Raw genomic sequence first — 25092 nt, forward strand, 5'->3', positions numbered from 1 at the left:
CTTGTGGGCCAAATCTAGTCCTACTACCTGTTTTTTATAAATAAAACTTTATTGGCACACAGCCATACTTATTCCTTCTTGCATTATCTGTGGCTGCTTTCCTATTACAAAGGTAGAGATAAGTAGTTGCCATTTGCAAAGTCTAAAATATTTACACTCTGGTCTTTTACAGAAGTTTGCATATCCTCCTCCAGGCAATGCATCAGTTTTCCACTGAAGCACAAATGTTTCCTTACAATCAGAGCGTTCAAGGTCATTTGGTTCAGGGGTTCCCAGATTTTGAAATCTCACAGGTCCGTAAAATTTCAAAAAAAATTTGAGGGATGGTCAGAGGGTCTCCAATTTTACTTTTATAAAATATCAGCTGCGGGGCACCTGGGTGGCTCAGTTGGTTAAGCGACTGCCTTCAGCTCAGGTCATGATCCTGGAGTCCCGGTATCGAGTCCCGCGTCGGGCTCCCTGCTCAGCAGGGAGTCTGCTTCTCCCTCTGACCCTCCCCCCTCTCATGTGCTCTCTCTCTCTCTCTCTCATTCTCTCTCTCTCAAATAAATAAGTAAAATCTTTAAAAAAAAAAATAAATAAAATATCAGCTGCTTCATAAAAAGATTTGTGTGTGCGTGTGTGTGTGCGCGCAAAAAGGTGATTTTATTAAAGCATGGGGATAGGACCCATGGCAGAAAGAGCTGCTGCATAAAAAGATATTTTGAAGTAAATAGTGCATGAGAAACTTTGCTGCATTGTACTTGCTTTCATTTCTCTGAGGTTTGGTAAAACCTCACCAGGAACCACCACAGTTCATGATCTAGTTTGTGGAACCAATAATCTGGCCTAACTTTAGGCACCAAATACTGGCTCTGTCCAAGGGGACTCTGCTGGTTTAGACCAGGAGTCAGGTCTGGTGAAACTCTCAGGATCCAGGCTGATACCCTTCAGCCAGAAAGGGGTCCTCAGGGACTGATTATTGCCAGAGCCAGCTTGGGCATGCCCCACACACCGAGGTCCAGCTATGATGGAGCCCGACTTGCTTTAAATAATATATTTTTTTCCTGATTTTTAAAATAAAAATGTGGTCAGTACAGAAAACTTGAGAAAAAGTGGGAAGAACAAAATTCATCTCTACCCAGAGAGATATAAAGGTTTACTGACACACATGGGCAACAAAAGCACTTTCCAATCTAAAAATCGTAAAGGGAGAAAACCAAGCATCTCTCCCCAAACCAAAATGGAGCCTGGCACACGCAGGTAGCAGTATGTATTGAACAAATAACTAAACCTAAATAACTGCAATTATTTATCCTAGATGATCCAAGAAAACTCAGTAAGTCTTTGAAAAATTTTTTGATAATCAAAATGGCTAATATGATAAGTCTTCCTGGCACCCCCCTTCTTGCATTTATTTTTTTTCCTTGTGTCATTTTTTTTTTTTTAACTCTTAAGATTTAAAACTGCCCAGGACAACTCTTTAAGAAGCAAGGATTATGTATTTTCACTTGTTTTCATGTCCAAACAATTTACATAAATCAAGTTTTATTATTAAAATGCCCTAATGATACATACAATATAATAACCTTTAAAAATTGATCAGGTAGACTCTCATGATTTCAAGACATGTAATTTCTAAGAAGCCAATTAATTGAATTTTCACTTCCATGCCTGGTCACCTAAATAAAAAACATCTTAAACCTGGTATTGAAAATAAACAATTGAGAGTATTTTTTAACTCTTTGTGGCGTGCAATCTTAAACTCAAGAATTCATCACTGTTTTCTTTGAAAACCTCATGCATACCTTCTGCTTTGAGGGTACCTCTACATCCCTTCCTGCAGCTTATCCATCTCCTTTAAACCGATCTCCTCCTGTAGGAAACAAACATTCCAGATAACCTGACAAACTGGAAGAATAAAGATGACTTCACTCTGGTTCTTCTTTGTCTGAATACCTCACTCATATATGTGTTTGTTTCCCCTGATGTTTCATTATGTTTATGAAACTTCTCTATAAAAACATAAGCTCAATTTCACTTTTGGAAAATAAGCAAGCATCATCCCCTTTCAAAAATCACTTTCTTGTTTTGGTGAAACATCTGGTTTCGTCTTATTTAAGTCTTTACTTAAATCCCACCCATGACCTGCGCAGATGGCTCTGCATTCACTTATTTCTCTCCATCTCCGATATTTAATCTCCCCGATCAGGTCTGTCTCTCACCTGCCCCACCCTTTAGCCAGAAGCCTCCTTCACTCTGAAGTGGCCCAGGTGGGTCCTGTACCTAGCATGTGATGAGGATGGGGCCTGGGATGGACTCCAATGTCTCCATTTATTCTAATTAGTTTTTTCGTTCATTGTGCATAAAAACCTTCCTTTTAAACTGCTCCCTGGGACGCAGCTCTCTTCCATCTCTCACCTCCTTTGGACCTTTTAATTAAGGTGGCCAAGTTTAGCTCTTACTAGTGTGTTCCCTGACCTAGAATCATTTGACCTGCTGCTACTTACTGACTATAGTCTTCAATTTATTATGCCCCTACAGTATGCAAGTCATGTGCTATGTGCTTCATATACATTATTTCTAGTCTTTGCTACACCCCTCCCTGAAAAGCTGTGTGACCTTGGACAAGTTACAGAACATCTCTGAGCTTCAGTTTCTCATTTGTTTAAGATTTATTTATTTATTTCAGAGAGAGAGGGAGTGGGGGAGGAGGGCAGAGGGAGAGGGAGAGAGAGAATCCCAAGCCGACTCCCCACTGACCACAGAGCCTGATGCTGGGCCTGATCCCATGATCCTGAGATCACGACCTGAGCTGAAATCAAAAGTCATACGCTCAACTGACTGAGCCACCAAGGTGCCCCAGTTTCTCATTTAAAATGTGAATAATAACAATGACAGGAGTGTTCATTCTACCCTACACCATATAGCCTCTCTTAGACAGTTGTCTTATTTCTCAATGGTGTCCCCCAAATGTCCAGGATAGGGCTCAATATGTAACTTAGCTCAACACATATTTACTTGGTGATTGTTTGAATATAGTTATCTTACTCAATTACTTTCCTGAGTTAGTTTTAAGAAATGAAACACAGATTTGTATTAAAGTTTATCAAAAGCAACAGACATTCACATTAAGGAACCAATGCAATAAGACATTACTTTTAAATGTCTAATTATAAAGCTAAATACTAAAACCTCTACTCTTGGAATGCTCTGGTTAGTTGGATTTCTGTTAACTGTGAATTTGTTTTTTGTTAAAATAGACTTGTTACGAATTTCATCAAATTTTAATCTACTTTCTTGCCTTAGGAAAAAGAATCTGCTGGACACACCTGTATGTGCTTTGATGACCCAGGACTCTGCAGTATCTCCAGGGCAGGATTTGGAGCATCAAGAGCTTGCTGAGGATAGAGAATGAGCAGGAAGGTGAGTAGCAGGTGCACTGACCCAGGACTCAAGTCTGAGAGGACTTCTTACTTCTTACTTACTGTGCAGGATATGGCTAATGCTGTCTTGTAGTTGAGGATTACTGTTGGCTGGGTTCCAGTTAACCAAGTATTTTTTGATGCGTATTTTTGCAACTCTTGGCTCCTGTACTCAAGAGATTAAACTTTTAAAATGATTTCAGCCAGGTTTGTCACCACTGGCACAAGTGAGATTTCCTTATGCACACATACATCCTTTTTTATCCTTTTTTAAAATTTCATTTATTATTTTTTTTCATAAGCTCTATGCCCAACATGGGGCTTGAACTCACGACCCCAGATCAAGGGTCACATGCTCTACCAGCTGAGCCAGCCAGGTCCCCCCCCCCCTTTTTTCTTTAAGTATAATCATCTCAGATTTATAATTGTGTCCAGAATATTTTTTTACACCCTTAGAATTTTCACTTTGTCTGTGCTCTTGAGAAGTGCTAATTCTACAGTAAAGTGCTGGCTGGGCAGCCACTTGAACTGAGGGCTACCATTTGTTCAAATCAGCTGCCAAAGGCCATATTTCTCCTTCAGGTCTTGAAATAGCCAAGAGTCTTCTTCACAAGATATGTGGGAAGAACTAAAGTGTACAAGGACAGGAAAGTCTACAAGATGAATATAGATGATGTTCAGTTTCATATATACTGCAATTGCCAAAATTACATGTTTTTTGGGTATTTGAAAAGTTGCTGTCAAATGTATAATTGAAACTTTGAGCAACCAAGACAGGAACCCATACATAACAGCGTTTCAGCCTACATGGCTCTGGTTCTCAAACGTGCCACACATCAGAAGTACCTGGGGAGGGCGCCTGGGTGGCTCAGATGGTTAAGCGTCTGCCTTCGGCTCAGGTCATGATCCCAGGGTCCTGGGATCGAGTCCCGCATCGGGCTCCCTGCTCCTTGGGAGCCTGCTTCTCCCTCTGCCTCTCTCTCTCTCTCTCTCTGTCTCTCATGAATAAATAAATAAAATCTTAAAAAAAAAAAAAAAAAAAGAAGTACCTGGGGAGCTTCTGAAAATCTAGATGCCCAGGCTGCCTCCCCCAGATCAATTAAAATATGGGGGTAGGAGTCAGATATTGGTATTTTTAAAAGATCCCTAGGTGATTCTAAAGTTCAGCAAAGTTTGGGAACCAACGGCATGTGGAAAAATACATGTAAGCAATTTGTAGCATGTTACCTAAAGGGCTCAACTTACAGAATACCTTAATTCACAGATCTCATGAATGTTTCCATTTAAAATACTTCAACATTATAATGGTAAAATATTTCAAAAATATGAAAAAGAGACTCTCAGTAAATTAAAAATTATTCTGTAATTTAAAATATTGCCAATATATTACAATCCACTCCTTTTTAGGGGGAGAATATCAGGAACATTTATTTCCAGCTTCCAAATCCTTTTTATAAGTACAGAAGCAGAAGAAATACTGAAAGATGAAGGGAAGAAAGGATATAAACAAAGAAAAACTAAAATGATTATTTACCAAGAATTGCAAATGCTCATTTTCTGAGTATACCACAACATTCCATTCTCTATTCCTAGGACTTGGTGTAATTTTCAGGGACATGATGGTGGAGGGCTCATGCTTTTAGTTTATCAAAATAAACCTGAGTGTTCCTTTTCCCAGTCCTCAGTGAAAACTGAGACTTTACTCATCTTTATGAAAAAAGAGAGAAAGAAGAAAGAAGTGGGGGGAAAGAGAGAGAGAGAGAAAGAAGGAAGGAAAGAAGGAGAGGAGAGGAAAGAAGAGGAGAAGAGGAAGGGAAGGAGAGAGGGGAGAAAAGGGGAGGGGGGAGGGGAGAAAAATGTGTCCTAGTGGTGAGCTCACCTGTCCTTTGAACTGTTCTATGGTTGAAATGCCCCTCCTGATTGATCAGTCCTCATTCAACAGATTTTCATGTGTTAGGAACGTTTGAGGATTATGTCAGCTGAGATTCCTGCTGCCTATCTGGTGGAGAGAACAACTTATAATAACAAACACACACCAGACTTGGATGAATTACCATCCCCACAATCTGCAGGCCTGTTGGGGTCATTCAATTCTTCAAACAGTCCCGTTTCTATAATCTCTTCCTGCCATGCTATAGGGACAGCACCTGTTGCAAATCTTTGGAAGAACATCTTATCTTTATCATCAAATTCGATTCCCCGAACCTCAGAGAAATCTTCAATTTCAGCGATGTCTTTGGCATAAACCACTGAAGGGTCTGGCACAAATGGGGGCTCAATTAGGCCAGCTTCCAGGCGAGCAAAATTGATGGTTTTGAAGAAAGGGTGTTGCCTGGGATCATCAGACTTTTCTCTGTGAAGAAAGGAGATGGTCAGCCTGAGACACAGTAACAAACCAAAACAGGAAATGTTCTAACAATACGAAGTGTCTAGCATTCTTTTCCTGTAATACGATTTCATTTTAATTGCAAAGACAATATAACGAAATAAAGAATAGTTTGGAAAAATAATAACTTTAAATTTCACCCACAATTTAAAAAAATCACCCACAGGGGCACCTGGGTGGCTCAGTCGTTAAGCGTCTGCCTTCGGCTCAGGTCATGATCCCAGGGTCCTGGGATCGAGCCCTGCATCTGGCTCCCTGCTTGGCGGGAAGCCTGCTTCTCCCTCTGCCACTCCCCCTGCTCGTGTTCCCTCTCTTGCTGTGTCTCTCTCTTCAAATAAATAAATAAAATCTTAAAAAAAAAAAAAATCACCCACAATTCCATCTTATGCAAACAGTAGCATTTTCATTGTTTGCAGATAACCTTCACATGTAGATCTAATTTTTAGAGTCAAGCAGTTGACATGACTTTTATTCTTAGTGTTTTGTGGAAATACAAGCAAAATTCAGTGGGGCCAGAACCTGCTTACCTGCAACTTCCAGCCATTGCATTTTGCTCTACCCTTCAGGGTCACATAGAACAAGGGAAGCATGTCTATCCACACACAGCCCCACTCACATCCTAAAAAACAGCACCCATATTGCCTCAGTCTTCATATGACATGATTTTTAGGAGCTCCACCTACCTCCCCCAATTGCCACAATACTTTTAAAGACTTTAAAAAAATCCATTAGTAATTTTTAGTAGCATGAATGAGCATACATTCAATGCTCAAGACTATGGTTATTGGTTACCAAGCCCTCTTTCCTTGCGCTAGAAATTATGCCAGTATTTGCCTTAGAATAAGGGGGGGAAAATGTATGTTCTCAATTGTGTAACTTCTTGTATTAGTTATCTATTGCTGTGTAACAAACTGCCCCAACATTCAGCAGCTTAAAACAACAAACATTGGGTGCCTGGGTGGCTCAGTCGTTAAGCGTCTGCCTTCGGCTCAGGTCATGATCCCAGGGTCCTGGGATCGAGCCCCACATCAGGCTTTCTGCTCTGCGGGGAAGCCTGCTTCTCCCTCTCCCACTCCCCCTGCTTGTGTTCCCTCTCTCACTGTGTCTCTCTTTGCCAAATAAATAAAATCTTAAAAAAAATAAAATAAAACAACAAACATTTATTATCTCAGTTTCTGTGGGTGAAGAATCTAGAAATGGCTTAACTGGGTGCCTCTGGCTCAAGGTCTTTCATGAGGTTGTTCATCAGCGCTGTGGTCTCATCTGAAGGTTCAACTGGGACTAGGGGAGGAAATCTGCTTCCAAGCTCACTCACATGGTTATTGGCAGGTCTCCATCCCTCACCATGTGAGCCTCTCCACAAAGCTACCTTATAACTTTACACCTGGCTTTCCCCTGAGCCCAAGATAAAAGGCACAGTCTTTTTACTACCTAATCTTGGAAATGACATCTCATCACTTCTGCCATATTGTTAGAAGCAAATGAATAAGTCCAGCCCACCCTAAGGGAAGGGATTACACAAGAGTGTGGATAACAGGAGATGGAGATCTTTGGGGACCACACTTAAGTCCAGGTTTTAAAGCAATAAAAAGGGGGCTGTATTGTGGCATCAGATTCAAATGATTTTTTCCTTTTTATGTGAGTAGATATGTTCGTTAAGCTTCTGACTCTTGATTTTGACATGGGTCATGATCTCAGTGTTGTGGGATTGAATCCCACCTTGGGCTCTACACTCAGCAGGGAGTCTGCTTGAGATTCTCTCTCTTCCTCTCTCTCTGCTCCTCCCCCTGTATACTCTGTCTCTAAAATAAATAAATAAATCTTAAAAAAAAAAAAAAGAGGGGTACCTGGGTGGCTCAGTCAGTTAAGCATCTGCCTTCGGCTCGGGTCATGTTCCCAGGGTCCTGGGATTGAGTCCCACATCGGGCTCCCTGCTCAGTGGGGAGTTCTGCTTCTCCCTTTCCCTCTGCCCCTCCCCCTGCTCCTGCTCTCTCTCACTCTCTGAATTAAATAAATAAAATCTTAAAAAAAAAGAAAAAGAAAAAGAAAGAAATGTCTCCCCTTAGGGAAAAGTCAATTTCTGTCGTAAATCAACCTTGGTAAAAATTAATCACATTCATAGGTTTCCTTTACTTTTATTCCAGTTATCAAAAACTTTTAGGAAAAGAATTGAGGATTTCTCCCATATGCCCCCTTACAGATTCCCTACTATGTCAGATAATTACTGCAGTGGACTCTAACAGTTCTAAACACAGTAATGACATTACTAATAATAATAGTGGGAATAACTGGCATTTATCCAGAACCTACTCTCAGCTAATACAAAGTTAAGCTCTGCACTTATGTTATCACATTTAACCATCACAACAATGCCTGTCTGTCTTTTCATTGTATTTTTAACCTCTTCACTTGCTTCTGCATTCATAAATGGCTGTGCATCTGAAAAAGCCAAACATAGGTGAATTTTTCAAAGGAAAATTGTAATCAAATATTATTATGGAAAAGAGAAATCCAGCTGTAGGCATCTGATGTCCAGTCATTCCCTGGGTTGTTCTGTGGTTCAGGCCTAGCCCCATCCAGAATGATGCAGGACTCCTTGGACTTATCTCATTATGACCCAACTGAAAAACAGATATGGAGAACTGTATCATGAGATACTACAAGCTGTCTCTTTTTTCGCCCAAAGCCACCAAGTCTCCATCAATTTAAAGGAAGGAAAATGCAGGCTTGCCATCTACTAGAACCTACTGACCAATGTCTGTATGGTTTACATCCTGTAGAGTCAGAGCCTTGAGGGAGGGTTACTGAGATAGCTTCGAAGCTTCAAAGATGGATTTTTCTCTTAGGTTTATTGAGGTATAATTTTCACAGCAACATTCACCATTTTAAGGTATCAGATTTTGGTGGTAGGGAGGGTATCAGATAAAATTTAAATGTGGCAGAACAAGGATAGAGGGGCACCTGGGTGGCTCAGTCGGTTAAGTGTCTGCCTTCGGCTCAGGTCATGATCCCAGGGTCCTGGGATTGAGCCCCTCATTGGGCTCCCAGCTCAGTGGGGAGCCTGCTTCTCCCTCTCCTCCCTGCTCCTGCTCTCCTTCTCTCTCGCTATCTCTGTCTCTTTCTCTCTCTCTCCAATAAATAATTAAAATCTTAAAAAAAAAAAAGAATTTAAATGTGGCAGAACAAGGATAGAGCTAGAATTCCATCTATGTAAATCAGGAATGAACCCCAAGACTCTGTGTCTCAAAGAAAACAAAGGAACTGGAATGGGACCAGGTGACACAAGGAAGGAGCTTGTACCACCTTGATGGCCACCAGCAGGCATGAACACAGTATCCCCCAGGTCAAGAGAGCAACTTAAACTCACTCTGAGCAGCTTTAACTTGGATAAACAAAGAGTTCCCAGGGGCTCAGTAACCTTGAGAAATTTGCCAAGCCAGTCTTGACATCAGTATGAACAGTTCTCAAGGAACACCTCAAGCGACAGGCCCAAATGGCCTTGGTTTGCCCAACAGGGATGGCCACTTCAGCCCTTTTGCAATGAGCCACAAAGGATAAGGGAACAACAGGCCACTAAAGGTTTTCTTTATGTTCCTCAGCACCCTGACTAGATGACCCTGGAGGGCAGGGCCTATGCTTTATGCCCTTTCTCACTAAGTGTCTGTGGTTGCTGATGCTAACAACAAAAGACTAGGCTTTCCAATCCCTATTCAGTGTCTGGACCACGACAAATTTTACTCAGTGTCTGGACCACGACAAATCTGATCACTTTATCTTTTGCACTAATGACTCTTACCTCAGTTCTGTAATTAGAAATAGCATGGATGTTATTTTACTCTTGAATCTTGCCCTGGCAGCTTCATGCAGGGATCTTTTGGCCCATCCTTAGGCAGTGCACTTTGGACAAATAAGAGAGGCTGTTGATGGGGGCAACATCTTCTGCCCTAGCCAACCTGGCTGCTGCAGGAAGACTTCTCCTGCTGACTGGAGTAGGTTCTATTTCGGAGCATTTATAGGAGCTCTTGTGTTACTGAACCCTACATGGAGATTACAATGGATTTTCTTGTAACAGTCAATGAAGAAAAGATACCACCTGACCATACATGAAGACCACTCTGTGGGGTTTGGTCTGCCAAGAACAGTATGTATTGGTATGAAATTATGTGTTGGAGAAGCACTTAAGTCAGACTTGCATGATTAGTTGATCTTGTTCTGCTGCATTGACTGATCAGAAGAAAATCTGCAAAATGCTTAAGTAATCTTCAGCTTTTATTTTATTAGAAAACATCATAAACTCTATCTGGAGCTTTTGTGAGATGCTCAGAAAAGCTTTCAATTTATTATTTTTTAAAGCTTTCAACTTCTATGCAAAACAAAATTAATTCACAGACCTATGAAGACAAAGGAGGAGATCCTTTCAGTGATGTCTAAAGAGGGAAAAGGGTTTTAAAATTTATTTCAAATGTTTGTGAATGCAAGAGGGAGGGGGCACTTGACCTCTCTTCTGTGTAACATGTTGAGTAGGTATTTGCTTGGCTTTGAAGGACACCACTAGATTAATCAAACATTATCTCATTTGAATTAAAAAAAAAATACAGAGAGTTGAAATGAATATGTTGGAAGGTTTTCTCTTTCACCGAACAGCTGGTTTTTATATGCCTTTTCTCGAATGTTGTAAACAGATTTATTCAAAACAGTCACAACAACAGATGCTTTATAAAAAGGTTTTGCTTGATGGAGCAGCTTCAGGCAATGATCCAGTGCTCTAAGGTGGCATTTTCCTGAAGAAGTTTGTCAATATTTCATTTTCTATACCCAAAGTGTGTTTATAGAGTGTCAAGATAGATTTTTCAATCAAACATACCAAGCGGGCAAGTTGTCTCTTTTTTCCCCAAAGCCACCTTCAGGGAGGTCATCTGAAGAGGCTGTTCGCTTTCTTTGCGGCCTCCGCCGCTGTTGGGATGCCCTCTTAGACTCCCTGCACTTGAGAACCCGGGCAGTAGAGACGGTCAGGGGTCACCATTTCCGGTTCTCCTCTCCTCCCTGGGCACAAGGAAGACAACACTAGCCAGACCCTTGGACCTTGCGCAGGGCAAACAAGTGAGTGTAAGTGATGCGCGAGTGGGTCACTTCCGGGCGGAGGCGGTACAAAGCTCCCCGAGGTTGTGTATGCTCTTTTCTCCGCTACAGCGACTGGAAGCCACGAGCTCCAGTGGAGCTGTCAGATGGATGCAGCCTGGCTCCCTGAGTCTCTGCTCCGAAGGGAGGTACCCGAAGGGAGTGCTGCTGCATGCATAAGGCACTTTGAGCGAGGGAGAAAAAAATTCCCTTCGTTGCAAGCCTCAGAGACTTTGGGATTTGCTTGTTATCATGACGCGGCCTGTTCCGACCACACTAATGCAACAACGTTGGAATCTACACAGGAAAATCAGTTCCACGTTTTCCTTCGCTTAAATGTAGAGTTTCCGTCAAATTTCAAAATACTCATTTGTTAGTTTGGTGTCTGTCATGCTTTGAAAGTCATTACAAATGGATCTTGTTTCGCTATTTAAAACAATGAGGTTGAAAATTAAAAGCTTACCTCCATACTCAAATATTTTGAATTGAGGCAGCCTTGTTCTAGAGCCTTCACTAGCAGCTACTTGGAAGATTGAGGGTAATTTTACTGCCTATGTTCTGGGGTAATAGTAAAAAGCAGTCATATTACTTCATGTTGTAGTTTTCATATTTGTATATATTTTTTAATTTTGAAAATTCAATCTAAGAATTTAAGACATTCAAGCTCATAGTTCAGTAAAAATATTATCTGGTATCTCTCTTAGAACAAATTAGTAATAATTGCTATCACTTACTTTATATATGTTATATCTAAACCTCAAAGTTTCCGACTGTGTAAGTCAGGGTTCTCTAGAGAAACAGAACCAACAGGATGTTGAAAGGGTCCAGAATGTACTACGGTAGCATAAAAATTATTTTGGGCTGAAGGCATTTGCGAGTCAACAGATACAGGTTTTGAATTTCCCTTATCTGCCTAGAAGCAGAGACTCCAAAAACTGAACTCATAAATCTTCTCTCTGGGAGTCTTAGAACTGGGAAAGACTGACTCTTAGCACCAGTGACAGAAGTCGGCTCCACACCTAAATAGCCACTGTCACAAAACTCTCGTATCTCCCACCTATTCTCCTAAAAGTCATTTGTTCTCCCATAAGTGCCCTCCCCCACCCCCAGCAATTCTAAGAGATGATTTGTTTTCCTGCAAGTACCCTTCTGCTCCTCCCCTTCCCCATTAAGATGGTCTATAATTCTAACTGATCCCAGTCACATTTTTCTGTGAACTCTTGTATACGTGCATAAATAAAAGCCTGTCTTTTCTCTTACTAATCTGTGTTTTGTCAGTTTAGTTTGCAGGCCTCTAAGAGGGTAGAGGAGAAGTTTTTTCTCCCTGACAATATGTGTGCATGTATATGAGAGAGACATGGAGAGAGAGAGAAAGAGAGATTGAGAGAGGGAGGGAGGGAGGGAGGAAGGATGGATGGATTATTTTAAGGAATTGGCTCGCACAATTGTAGAGGTTTGGCAAGTCCAAATCCTGCAAGGTAGGTCGTCAAGCTGGAGACCCAGGGAAGAGTTGCAGTTCAAGTCCAAAGGTGGTTTGCCAGCAGAATTCCCTCTTCTCCCAGGGAAGTCAGTCTTTTTCTGTGAAGGCCTTCAACTGACTGGATGAGACCCATCCACATTATGAACAATAATCTCCTTTACTCAAAGGCTACTGATTTATATATTAAGCTTATCTTAAAAATACCTGCACAGAAGCATCTAGAATTGATCAAATATCTGAGTATGGTGGCCTAGTCAAGTTGTCATAAAATTAATCATCATACCCATAAATCCCCAATTTTAATACATGAGGATATTGAGACTCTGAGAAAGTAATTCAATTGCTTGAGGTAAAATGACATACAGAGCTGGGATGGGAGTCTATGTCTGCGAATCTAAAGCCCTTGGTTTTTTCTCTATATAACACAGTTACCCACTGCCAAGGGCCTTTTTACAGGTCAGCTTTTACTTATTTTGTTTCTTCTAAAATAGCTTGATCTTATTATTCCCTGTAAGCAATAAAACTCGACTTTCTTCAAAAAGAAAGTGCCCTGGTACTGATGGGTTTTAAGTTTTAATTGTATTCATTTTTGAATAATTTATTCACAATTCAAAATTCAAGAGATAATAGGGTTATAGAGTGAAAATCTTCATTTGCATCCCTGTCACCTGCCCCTAATTTCTTTTTATTAGAGACCACCAATCACATACATTCTTTGTATACTCTGCCCAAAATATTCTATGCAACTATTTGAATTATAGATCACTTTTCTTTTCTCTTCTCTTTTCCCCTTTCCTCTTTCTTTCTATCTTTCTTTCTTTCTTTGATGTATGCTGTTTTGCAACTCACTTTTTTACTTTAAAATATATCTTGGAGATCATTCCACATCAAGTGCTCACAGTGTTTGAAAGTATCAGAAACACTTGACCATATAATATGCAAATAATAATAGGAAAATAATAATACCTAATCCCAAGTCCTCGTCATTAATCCAAACCTGTGGACAATGCTGACATTGCTAATTACCTCTGTTATATAGTAGTTTACCTGCTTCCTAAACGTTGCTCTGGTTTCTTAGCCAAGAAGAGTCTGCAAATATCTTTTGCTTCCTCTGTGAAGTTATCATGTTGGAATCTGACCTCTTCTTTCAGGGTTCTTTGCTTTAAATCCTCTTTACTGACTTTTTCCTTGTAATCTTTGAATGGTGTTCGTCCAGCAACCATTTCATAAATACTGCATCCCATTGCAAACCAGTCCACAGGATAGGAATAACTCACTTTTTCCATTAGGATTTCAGGAGCCATATAACCATTGGTTCCAGCCTGTAACACCCCAAACAAGAAACAAAACAAAACAAAAACACTGATTTGAGTGTAACAGATGCTGCTGATTGCCTATCCAATACCCATTCTCCTTTTCTTTCTTTGTTAAGCGAATCCTAAGTATTTGGGGTGGCAATGTGTCTAACCTATTCTAGTCTCTGCTCTCCTAGCATCCTCTGGGGCAGCTGGGGTAGGCCATGTCATCCATTCTGGCCAAGAGGATTTAGCTGGAGTGCATTATAAAAGGGACAGATGAGGGGTGCCTGGGTGGTTCAGACAACTGACTCTTTTTTTTAAAATATTTTTTTCAGTAAAGTAATGCCAACCTATCATCTTTTTTTTTTTTTTTTTTTTTTTTTTTAAGATTTTATTTATTTATTTGACAGAGAGAGAGACAGAGAGAGAGAGAACACAAGCAGGGAGAGTGGAGAGGGAGAAGCAGGCTTTCTGCAGAGCAGGGAGCCCGATGCGGGGCTCGATCCCAGGATCCCGGGATCATGACCTGAGCCGAAGGCAGACGCTTAACGACTGAGCCACCCAGGCGCCCCCCAACCTATCATCTTTAATGAAATCACGTACTTTGTGTTTTTTTCTTATGGATATAATTTAATATTTTATTTATTTGTTTGTTTATTTTTTATTATGTTATGTTAGTCACCATACATTACATCATTAGTTGTTTTTTTTTTTTTTTTTTTTTTTTTTTTTTTAAAGATTTTTTATTTATTTATCTGAGAGAGAGAATGGGAGACAGAGAGCATGAGAGGGGGAGGATCAGAGGGAGAAGCAGACTCCCCGCTGAGCAGGGAGTCCGATGCGGGACTCGATCCCGGGACTCCAGGATCATGACCTGAGCCGAAGGCAGTTGCTTAACCAACTGAGCCACCCAGGCGCCCTACATCATTAGTTTTTGATGTGGTGTTCCATGATTCATTGTTTGCGTATAACACCCAGTGCTCCATGCAATACATGCCCTCCTTAATACCCATCACTGAGACAATTGACTCAATCTCAGCTGAGGTCTTCTCAGGGTCGTGAGTCCATGCTGGGCATGGAGTTTAATAAATAAATAAATAAATAAATAAATAAATAAATAAATAAATAATAAATAAATAAAATAAAGGGACAGATGGGCTGCCCTTGAAATGAGGAAGTCACCTAGCCCCTCATTTCATCATTAAGGTGAAAAGTTCAAGTGGATGTCTCTGTGATTCCCCTAAGCTCTGCCTCTGTATTTTATTCACAGATAATAGAAAATTAGATGCACGGTTTTAAAGGTTGAACACTTTATTGCTAATATTGAATGTTCATATATTATCTGGTCTGTGATTCTTCCTCTATTTGCTATATAATGATATTAATATCACACATCTCTGCCTATCCCTGCATTGAAAAACTAGCACAGTCATTTTAATCTAAAAAATTCCACACATGGAAATTCATTTAACATGCATGACTATATTTTGTAAGCACATTTCTACTAACAGTACATGCCAAATGACCATTGAGTTAAAAAATATATATTTATACATATAACTTAAAATTTACCATCTTAATAATTTTTAAATGTACAGTTCAAGAGTATTAAGTACATTCACATTGTTGTGCAACCATAATCACTTTCCATCTCTTTTCATCTTGCAAAACTGAAACTCTATACTCATTAAACTACAACTCCCCATTGCCCCCACTCCCTAGGCCCTGGCAACCACCATTCTACTTTCTGTCTCTACTAATCTGACTACTCTAGGTACCTCATGTATGGGGAATCATGCAGTTATTGTCTTTTTGTGAATGTGTTATTTTAATACATTCATTAATTTGACAAATTTTTGAAAATATTTTATTTACTTATTTGAGAGAGAATGAGAGTATGTGTGTGCACAAGGGGAGGGGCAGAGGGAGAGGGTTGGGGAGGGTAGAATCTCAAGCTGACTCCAAGCCAAGCTCAGAGCACCACATGGGGCTTGATCCTATAACCCTGAGATCATGACCTGAGCCAAAACCAAGAGTTGGACACTTAACTGACTGAGCAACCAGGTACCCCCAATAAATATTTAATGAATATCTATAACATACCTTGTAATTATAAAATATACATATATATACATACACACACACAAACACACACACACACATAAACACATTGTTTTCCAAAAACTAACTTGTTTTTGGTTAAAGTATAATGTATAACCTCTGCAGCAATTAAAAATTCAAAGAACACCTGGGGCGCCTGGGTGGCTCGGTTGGTTAATTGTCTGCCTTTGGCTCAGGTCATGATACTGGGGTCCCGGAATTGAGCCCCATGGTAGGCTCCCTGCTCAGCGGGGAGTCTGCTTCTCCCTCTGCCCCTCACCCGGTTCGTGCTTTCTCTCTCTTGCTCTCTCTCTCTCAAATAAATAAATAAATAAATAAATAAAATCTTTAAGGAAAAATTCAAAGAACACCCTAAAATGACAATAGGCTTCTACTAGTACATAAAAATGATCATATAAATTATTGGCAGAGTTGTGAAAAACAGATGGGCTCTGTAAATTGACCCAGACTTTGAGGAGAGCAGTAAGATAGAGTCACAGAAAATAATATGTATCAACTGTTCCTCTCCTTCAATCAGTTTACTTCATCTTGGAGTATATACCTCCAAGAAATGACTCAGAAGAAAGAAAAAGGAATCTACATAGAGATGTTCATAGCTCCATTATTTATAATGGTCACAAGCTGGAAACCTCCAAAAGCCCGTCAATAAAGACAACAGACTAGAGTCTATTGTTAATACTATATATTGTTAATATATATATATATGTATATATATATATATATAGTGGATTTCACACACTGATTACAAATATGCATTCCAGTACATCAAAAAAGGCTGGAAAGTGTTTTTAGTTTTTTATCAGGTGATTTTTTTCTAATTGCTTAAGTATATATTTTTACATGCACTATATATATAATGCCCTAGGAATATTAAATTTCATGGATAATTTCTACATGGGTAACAACATTGAAAAGCATATATGACCCAAGCACTAATGAGAAGTAATTGGCCTGTCTGGAAGTGACTGGGTCTGACAGGCTGGGCATGAGTCAGCATGGTACTGCTGTTTTCATAGAAGCTGATACATAATTTGGGTGACCATATGTTCTGGTTTGCCCAGCACAGTCCCAGTTTACATTTGTTGTCCTGGCATCTTGTCTAGTTTTGCATTTGTCCAGACAGAAGGGTCCTGTAGGTTCCCCTGAGGCCCAGGATGTAGTCTTACTCGACTTTGTATCCAAACTAGGAACTTACTATAGGGCCTCACACGGTGCATACCCAACAAAATGTTTGTTAAATAAACAACAGTAAAGATGGTAACTAGATGTTTTCCATTCACTATGCAACCAATATTGAACCATGCCCTGCAGTGAGTTCTACGGATACCAAGACATATGATACCTGGCCGTTGCCCTTCAGGATTTACAGGCTGATGGAGACAGGTCAAAAGGTTAATTAAATAGAGTACAGTAAATGCTGTAATGGGAGTATAAAAAAAGCACAGGGAGGTGAGAGGGTGTGTATGTGTGTGTGTGTTGGGGATACTTCACTGAAGAGTGATAGCTGAGCTGAATCATGAGGGAAGAATCTGTCCCCCAGAGCAGGCTAGCCAGCTAATGAGCACGTGCAAGAGATGGAGCCAGAAATAATGTAGGGTGTTCAGGGAGCTTTAAGGAATTTGGCATTTCTGGAACACAAGATCTGTGGGATGTAATGGTGGGAGGGGAGACTAGAGGAAGAAATGTGGATGAGACTGAGAAACACTGTATGCCAAAATAGCAAAAATTCATTCCCAGTCCCCCTTTTCCCTTGTATCCCTCTACCAGAGAGGTCAGAAGGCTGAGCACTCCATCTCTCAGCTTCCTTTGTACCTAAGGCGACCATGTGATATGAGCTTTATTTGAGAGGTGTGCAAGGCAAAGGTGCTGAGGGTTGTGGAAAAAGGGGAGTAAGCCTACTTAGAAATACATAAAAGATATAACACAAATTAATGGATCAATAGAGGGATGGATAGATGGAGAGACATGTGATAAAGTGAATCTAATAAAATATTAATGATATACAATGGAATATTGTTTGGCCATAAAAAGGAATGTACTAATACATGCTACAACATGGATGAACCCTGAAAACATTACGCTAAGTGAAAGAAGCCAAATTCAAAAGGCCACATATTGTGTTTCCATTTATATAAAATGTCCAAAATAGGCAATTCCACAGAGCCAGAAAGTGGATTAGTGGTTGCTTAGGGTTGGGACAGGGGGAATGGGAGTGACTGCTAAAGGGCAGGGGGTTTCTTTTCGGGGTGAAGAAAAGATTCTAAAATTGTGGTAATGTTTGCATTGCTCTATGAATATACTAAAACCCACTGAATTGTATACTTTAAATGGGTCAATTTTACGGTATTTAAATTATATCTCAATAAAGCTGTTCAAAATGTTCATGGTAAACAGGTAGGTAATGGGTATACAGGTGCTTGCTGTGAAATTCTTTCAACTCTCCTATATGTTTGAAAGTTTTTATAATAGAATGCAGAGGGAAGGGGGCCCCTGGGTGGCTCAGTGGGTTAAGCGTCTGCCTTTGGCTCAGGTCATGATCCCAGGGTCCTGGGATCCAGCCCTGTGTTGTGGGTTCCCTGCTCAGTGGGGAGTCTGCTTTTCCCTCTCCTGTTGCCCCTCCCCCCCGCTCGTGCTCTCACTCTCTCTCTCGAATAAATAAATAAAATCTTAAAAAAAAAAAAAAAGAATGCGGAGGGGAAAAGGAGTGAGAGAAGGGGATGCAATACCAGGCATTACCACGTGGCTGCTGGTCCATCAGGCACAATAGAATCTTCTAGAAGGGTCATAAAGAGGAACTACAGGGGAGAGTGAAGAAGAGGGAATCCATCTACCCAGCTCCCTCCCATCTCCTATTTCCATTCGTCAAGGATTACCCAAAAGCTAACTTGTCTGTATTTCTAGATATCGTCCAGACCTTCAGCAGCTTGCTAGAAACCAGGATTCACATTGCAGTCTGATATTTCCTCCAATTCTAAAAGAGGAGGTGCAACTCAGCCTACAAGTGGAGCCAACAGAGTGCTGTCCAGGAGCGAGAGAAGAGGCAGAGAGGGACTGTTAGGAGGTGTGTGAGGTTTGTGGCCCAGTACTCCAACTTGATGAAATTTCTCAATGATGTACTTTGGTATGGGGCTTTTTCATTTGTGATGCTGGCTACCGGCAGGTCACTCAATCCAGGATCTAAAGGCTGTCAGAATCGGGAAACTTTCTCATATTACTTCTTTGATCATTTTCTCCCTTCCATTTTCTTTCCTCTCTTTTTGTTTTTGGAAATCCTGAACGTATCCCCTCCGCTTCTTATCTTTTGCTTCTATTTTCCATCTCTTTGTCTTTTTCTAGGATTTCCTTTTTTTATTTTTTCTAGGAGAACTTCCTCTATTTTTTCCCTAACTCTTCTATTTTTTTTTAAGTATTTTATTATGGGAAATTTCAAACATATACAAAAGAGAGACTAGAATAATAAACCCAGTATATGCTATACTCAGCTTCAAGAATTATCAACAAATGGTCAGTCTTGTTTCATCTGTGTCCCCTACCCACTCCCACTGGCCCAGACTCTCCTAGACATCACCATTTATATTTCACTATGAGTCTCTAAAAGGTAAGGCCACTTAAAAGCAAACAAACAAAACCAAAGCACTACAATATCATTATCTCGCTTTAAAAATAACAAAAATTCTTTAACACTATCAAATATCTGGACATGTTTATACTTCTCCAATTGTGCTATAAAATTGTCCTCTAAATAGTTTGCTTAAATTTGGATCTAAATAAAGTTCACACAGTGTCATTGTTTGGTATGTCTCTTTAATCTCTGTGAATATATAAGTTCCTCATCTGTCTGCCTCCCCAGCCCCCTGGAAGATTTTGTTGGAAAAGCTGGCTAAATTCTAGACTGCCCCAGGTCAGATTTTGCTGACTGCCTCCCTGTGGTGTCATTTAACATGTTCCCCTATTCTTTGTATTTCCTGTGAATTAATAGCTAGATCTAGAGGCTTAATCCTTCTACTGAAATTTCATTTCTGCAAATGTTTTTTATTAAAGTATCATTAACATATAATAGTGTGCACAGATCATAGATGTTCAGTTCAGTAAATTTTGATAATTGAATACACCCACATAAATACCACCCAAACAAGATATAGAATATTTCATCCACCCAGAAAGTCCCCTTGTGTCTCTTTCTAGTCCATTCTCCTCTCTACTTCCTAGACAACCACTTTCTGATTTCTGTCACCATAGATTAGTTTTGTCTGTTCTTGGATTTTATGTAAATGGAATTGTATGGTAGATACTCTTTTGTGTCTGACTTCTTTTTTTAACATAATGTTTTTGAGATTTATCCATGTTGTCCTGCAAATTTATTTGTGAATTTTTTTAGTTCCAAATGCCCTTTTTCTTCTCTGAATGTTCCTTGTTTTCTAGCATCTGTTCTTGCTTCATGGATGCAATATCTTCTCTTAAATCTCATAAGATATTAATTATACATTTTTAAAAAATGTTACCTTCTACTCATTGCATTGTTCCTACTTTCTATAAGCTTCTCTCTTCTGTTTGTTTTTGCATAGTCTTTCATTTTGGAGGGTTCCTTCAAATAACAAGTGATCTTTGACTACTTGTATTTAAGAATGTAACACCAAAAAGCTGACAAGAAGCTTGTCAACTGATGGACTTCACTGTAGGGTGATCTTGCCAAGCCATTTCAGTGGGGACGCCACCTGTGAGTACCCACAGACCTTTTGTGTTAGGCTACTCCATTTCCTCAGAGAGAGATATGCTCCAATACCCCATTTGAGAGGGGTCAGCCTGCTTGCTCTCATTCTGGGAGCTAAGGTGGGGAGGGGACTGAGGGTCTCCCCACATCACATAGTATCTCATGCTCTACAACTCTCAGTTGGACTATATGTTCCTGCGTCCAGCTTCTCTCTGGTTCAGTCTCTTCTGCTGGGGTGGGAGAAGCAGGGAGAAAGACTACAAACAATATCCAACTGCAGTTCAGACAGTGGTGATTGGTAAATTCTACTTAGCAACACTGATTGTGAGTTCGCTCTGTGTGTGGCACCCTTCCAATGAGCAGATTTCAGAAGCAAGTGACTTTAGTGATCAAAATAGTTAATTGGGTCACCAGATAAATATCAGTTGCTCAGTAGAAGGTATAGGATGAAAGTGGAGAACACGCCTTGTCCTAAACAAAGGATGTGAGACACACCTAGGGGAAAAATTGGAAATAATAATGTAAAATGCTTATTAAGTGCTCATTACATGCTAAATATTTTCTCAAGTGCTTTATGTGAATTTCTTGTTTCATCTTTATTTTTTTTTTAAGATTTTATTTATTTATTTATTTGTCAGAGAGAGAGAGAGAGAGCACAAGCAGGGGGAACAGCAGGTAGAGCAGGCAGAGGGAGAAGCAGACTCCTTGCTGAGCAAGGAGCCCAACGCAGGACTCGATCCCAGGACCCTGGGATCATGACCTGAGCTGAAGACAGACACTTAACTGACTAAGCCACCCAGGCATCCCTTGTTTCATCTTTATGATAACCCTATGAGATAGAAACAATTTTTATCTCCCATTTTACAGATTAGAAAACTGAACTACAGAGGGTTTAAATCATGCCCAAGGTCACCCACGCAAGATTCACACAGAGCTCTGCACTTAGAACCACTACATTACACTGCCTCTTTGGAAGTAGGTGATGTGGCTTTTTCTTACCCTTCCAAGTTCCCTTCAGGATTTCTTTTCTCTCCTTAGCATCCTCTCCTTCCATCTCCCCATCTACCAAGGACCAAGACCTCATCTTGGTCCATTCCTGCTTAAGCTGCTTCCCTTCCCCTTTTCCCAACATCCTTTGCCTGTATCTCTGCTAATCAGGCTGGCTGGGCTGCTCCACACTACCGAGATTGCTAGGAGGAGGGAACCAGATCCCGAGCCATGCTCCGGGACCACCTTGCTCCCTCCCCAGGGAAATAAATGAAGAATCAGCCTGCCATCTTTACAGCACTATAGCCTCTTGGTGTAATGGAAAGAGCACAAGACAGCATGCAGGGTAGCTTTAGATCCCTTCCAAATAATTTTCAGGACTAAATTTACCTCTTGGCCCTAAAGACAGAAAATGTCAGTGACGGAATTTTGAAGGGCACCACCTCCTTAAGGAGTGGAGGTATTTCACAGAGAAGAATGGAATTAGAGGCGCACGCCAGACTCTAAGCACCCAAATTCCATCTCAGCCTCCAGCTGAAAAAATTAATTGCCTGCCCTTTATGCCATTTGTCTTCTGCATGTGAACTGCCTCCTCGGAGTGGGGTGGGAGGAGAGAACGGGCCAAGCAGCATGAGGCAGGGTCCAACCACGCTGACCTCTCACAGCTCAGTTTAACTCCTGCAGTTACAAAGGGCCTCCACACATCAGTCTCTGTGTCATCAAAACAGTCACCTTCAGTCCATGTGACCAGAACAGCCATTGCCAGGGCTAGAGGGATCACTCAAGTGTCAGCAGCCACAAAACTCTTAGGGGAGGTTTCTGTATATATTTTTTTGTTCTGTTTCCTTCATTTTGTTTTGCTTTTGTTTTATAGTGCCTTTTGATGGACCCACATAGTCAACACCTGGTCAGGCAAAACAAGGTATACCCAGCATGGCAGGGCATCAAGCATCAGACCTCACAGGGTTTAGGAAGCCAGTAATAACGCCTCCTTCCATATTGCCCCCCAGGGGGCAGCAAGAAGTACTACTACAGTCACCGCGTGTGTATTGCTTAGGCCCATCAGGACCACCGGACACCTACAGGTGTTGAAACTTTGAGGAGGGTGAACACCCTAGGGTGGGATCAGGATCAGAGCCAGCCTGTCTGGACCTGTGCAGACACCCCTTACATTGTCCTTGCTGTTGGATGCTGGCTTCCACTGACCCTGTAGCTGTTGTCACCCTTACCCCTGGGCCCATGGGAGCCTGGTGGCAAGGCCAGGCTGGGCGGATTCTGTCCTCTGAACAGTCCCAATGTGACTCTGGGCAGCAGTGGACTGTGACCTTGGCAGTGCTGAGAACAGGGAGGGGCCTTTCAGTGGGACTGAGAGGGCACAGTTCACATCTTAATAGCTTTATATATCCATGAAAAAGTGTGTGTGTGAATTCATGCAGGTGTATGTTGCCGGTCCTTCAAGGTCAAGATAACCAGTAAGCCTCGGGCTCCCAATGAATCTGAAAAGGTGGCAAGCTTAATTAGAAGAAACGGCAGCATCGTGCCCCCGGTGTGTCCAGGCCAAGCTGGATTTGATGACCGGGCGGGGAGAAAGATGCCGAAAAGGAAGCTCTCTGCGTTTGTTGGTGGTGGCCCAGCAAACTGGCCAGCGGAGCAAGAAACTGCCCGCGGGTGCCTCTTCCCCCCAGCTCATCACAAACCAGATCCACTCGGCAGCACAATCCAAACAGAAGAGGGAATCAGAATGTACATCTTTTGTTTGCCGTGGCAGGAGAACTGTTGAGCAGAGGAAAAAAACAAGCTGAGCTTAGCGCTATCAGCTGTTTCCTGGGGCTCGCTCCTTCCTTCCTCCGAGGGGGGCCTGGCCGCTTTGTTCTTGTTCCCAGCTGCTCCTCTGCGCCTTTAAGCGGTGGCCTTTGCAGACCTCAGAGGAATGCGGCCTGAGACCCCAGGGGATTTAGCTTCGAGGCTCCGCCTGCGTGCTCAGCCCCAGGCTGCAGCCTCCAGAGGGCTTGCTTTTGCTCCCCGTCTGCTTTCTGCCGGCCACTTCCTAGGTGCAGCAGGAACGTCACCAGACGTAGCTTCCTGCTCTTTCTGACACCCCTGGGAGGACACCCATGCCAGAGAGACCCTGCAAGGGATCCAAAAGAGAGGTTGCTGCAATACTGCTTTCCACAGCTGTCCAGCCTGGCGTCATTCGGTGGTGGCTCAGATCCCAGCTCTCCCAGTTACTAGCTGGTCACCCCCAGCCAGTTATTCAACCTCTCTGAGCCTCACAGCTCCTACTCCACAGAGCCATGATAAGGACTAAAGCGATAAAACACTGAGTACCTCCCAAAAGCCTGGCACACAGCAGGCCCTCAACAGGTGTTAGAGACCATGGTCACCAAGTCTGGGTTCCGGGTGTCTCAGGCAGGACAGCTACACAAGAAGAAAAACTCCAAAGCCTCTAAGATTCCATCAGATTGAAAGGCAGGGCCTGGCACATGGGCAGAGATCAAGAGTTGTGATTCTTCCACTGGAGTGTGCTCTTTGGTGGTTTCATGTTCCCTGGATCTCTCCGGCAGCGGGCTGAGGCATATTTTCCACGGTGTCTCTAAGATGTGACAAGCAAGGCAACTGCGTGTGCCTGCTTGGCTCGGTCAAGAGGGGAGCTGCGCGCCCCCCACCCCAGTGTACACACTGCAGCCCTGGGGTCCTGCAGGCTCCCTGTGCCTCGCAGAGAACAAAGCGCAGGTGCAAAGGTTACCTGAGAAGGTACAGTGCCGACAGGTGAGGCCGAAACAGTGCAACAGAAGGGATTGTGACCGAGGGGTCTGGTACTTGGCTTCGTAGAATAATCACAGCAATCATTCCTTGAGCGCCTACCAAGGGCTGGCCCTCTGCTAGGCATTTATCTGCCTTGCTTCTTAATCTTCTCATCAAACCTCAGAGGCGGGCTGTATTAACCAGGCTCACTGAAGAGGCATGACTTGCCTGGGGTCAAGCGCAGGGCTATGGCCAGACTAAGTGGCATGTCTGTGCCAATTAATGGAAGGCACTCTGCATGGCTTGGCACGTAGAGCATGAGTTGGCCCTCAGTCCTCAGTGTCCCTACGTATAGGCATCCCATGTGAGGGGTCAGCCTGTGCATCTGTCCCAGCAGCCACAGGAAGTGGCAGAGCCAGGACCGGCACACACACTTCTTCCCTCTGGTTGGCCCTGCGGGCCGTATTTCATCAGCTGCACTCGATCTGGATGGATGCTCCGAGCTTCCAACATGTGTCCATATCAACAACGATGATGCAACCTTTTGGTCCCTGATCATATCATCCTGCATGACAGTCCCCTCCTGCCGCCCCTGTAGGCTCTCTCTCCTCGCTCTTACAATTCCCTGGACAGTGTGCTGCCAGGGCCCCCCCAGGTCCCAGGCCCTCTGCCTCACTCCCTCCTGTTTACTCTCATCCCGGCTCCCTCTTCCTGAGTGTCCTTCCAAAGCTGCTTTTGTCATTTTCCTGCCCGAAAGCCTTCAGTGGCTCCCCAACACCCTAGGCGCTCAGTTGGAATGCCCTTGTCGGACTCCTCCAGCCTTCTAGGGACTGACATCTGCT

The 25092-nt window shown here is 42.1% G+C and overlaps 1 protein-coding gene across 1 annotated transcript in view; it reads right to left on the bottom strand.

Annotated features, from left to right (window-relative positions):
- Positions 1–568: 568 nt before the first annotated feature.
- The window catches only part of GRK7 (G protein-coupled receptor kinase 7), a 36603-nt gene continuing 12079 nt past the window's right edge, over positions 569–25092 (bottom strand). The window contains exons 5-6 of the mRNA XM_078071044.1: positions 13436–13710; positions 569–5757 (exon numbers count right to left, since the gene is read on the bottom strand). Coding sequence (XP_077927170.1) covers positions 5421–5757; positions 13436–13710 — 612 coding nt within the window. The 3' untranslated portion in view covers positions 569–5420. The remainder of the gene's footprint in view (positions 5758–13435; positions 13711–25092) is intronic.

The sequence above is a fragment of the Halichoerus grypus genome, chromosome 1 (genome assembly GCF_964656455.1).
Source record: "Halichoerus grypus chromosome 1, mHalGry1.hap1.1, whole genome shotgun sequence".
In the NCBI taxonomy this organism is placed as follows: domain Eukaryota; kingdom Metazoa; phylum Chordata; class Mammalia; order Carnivora; family Phocidae; genus Halichoerus; species Halichoerus grypus.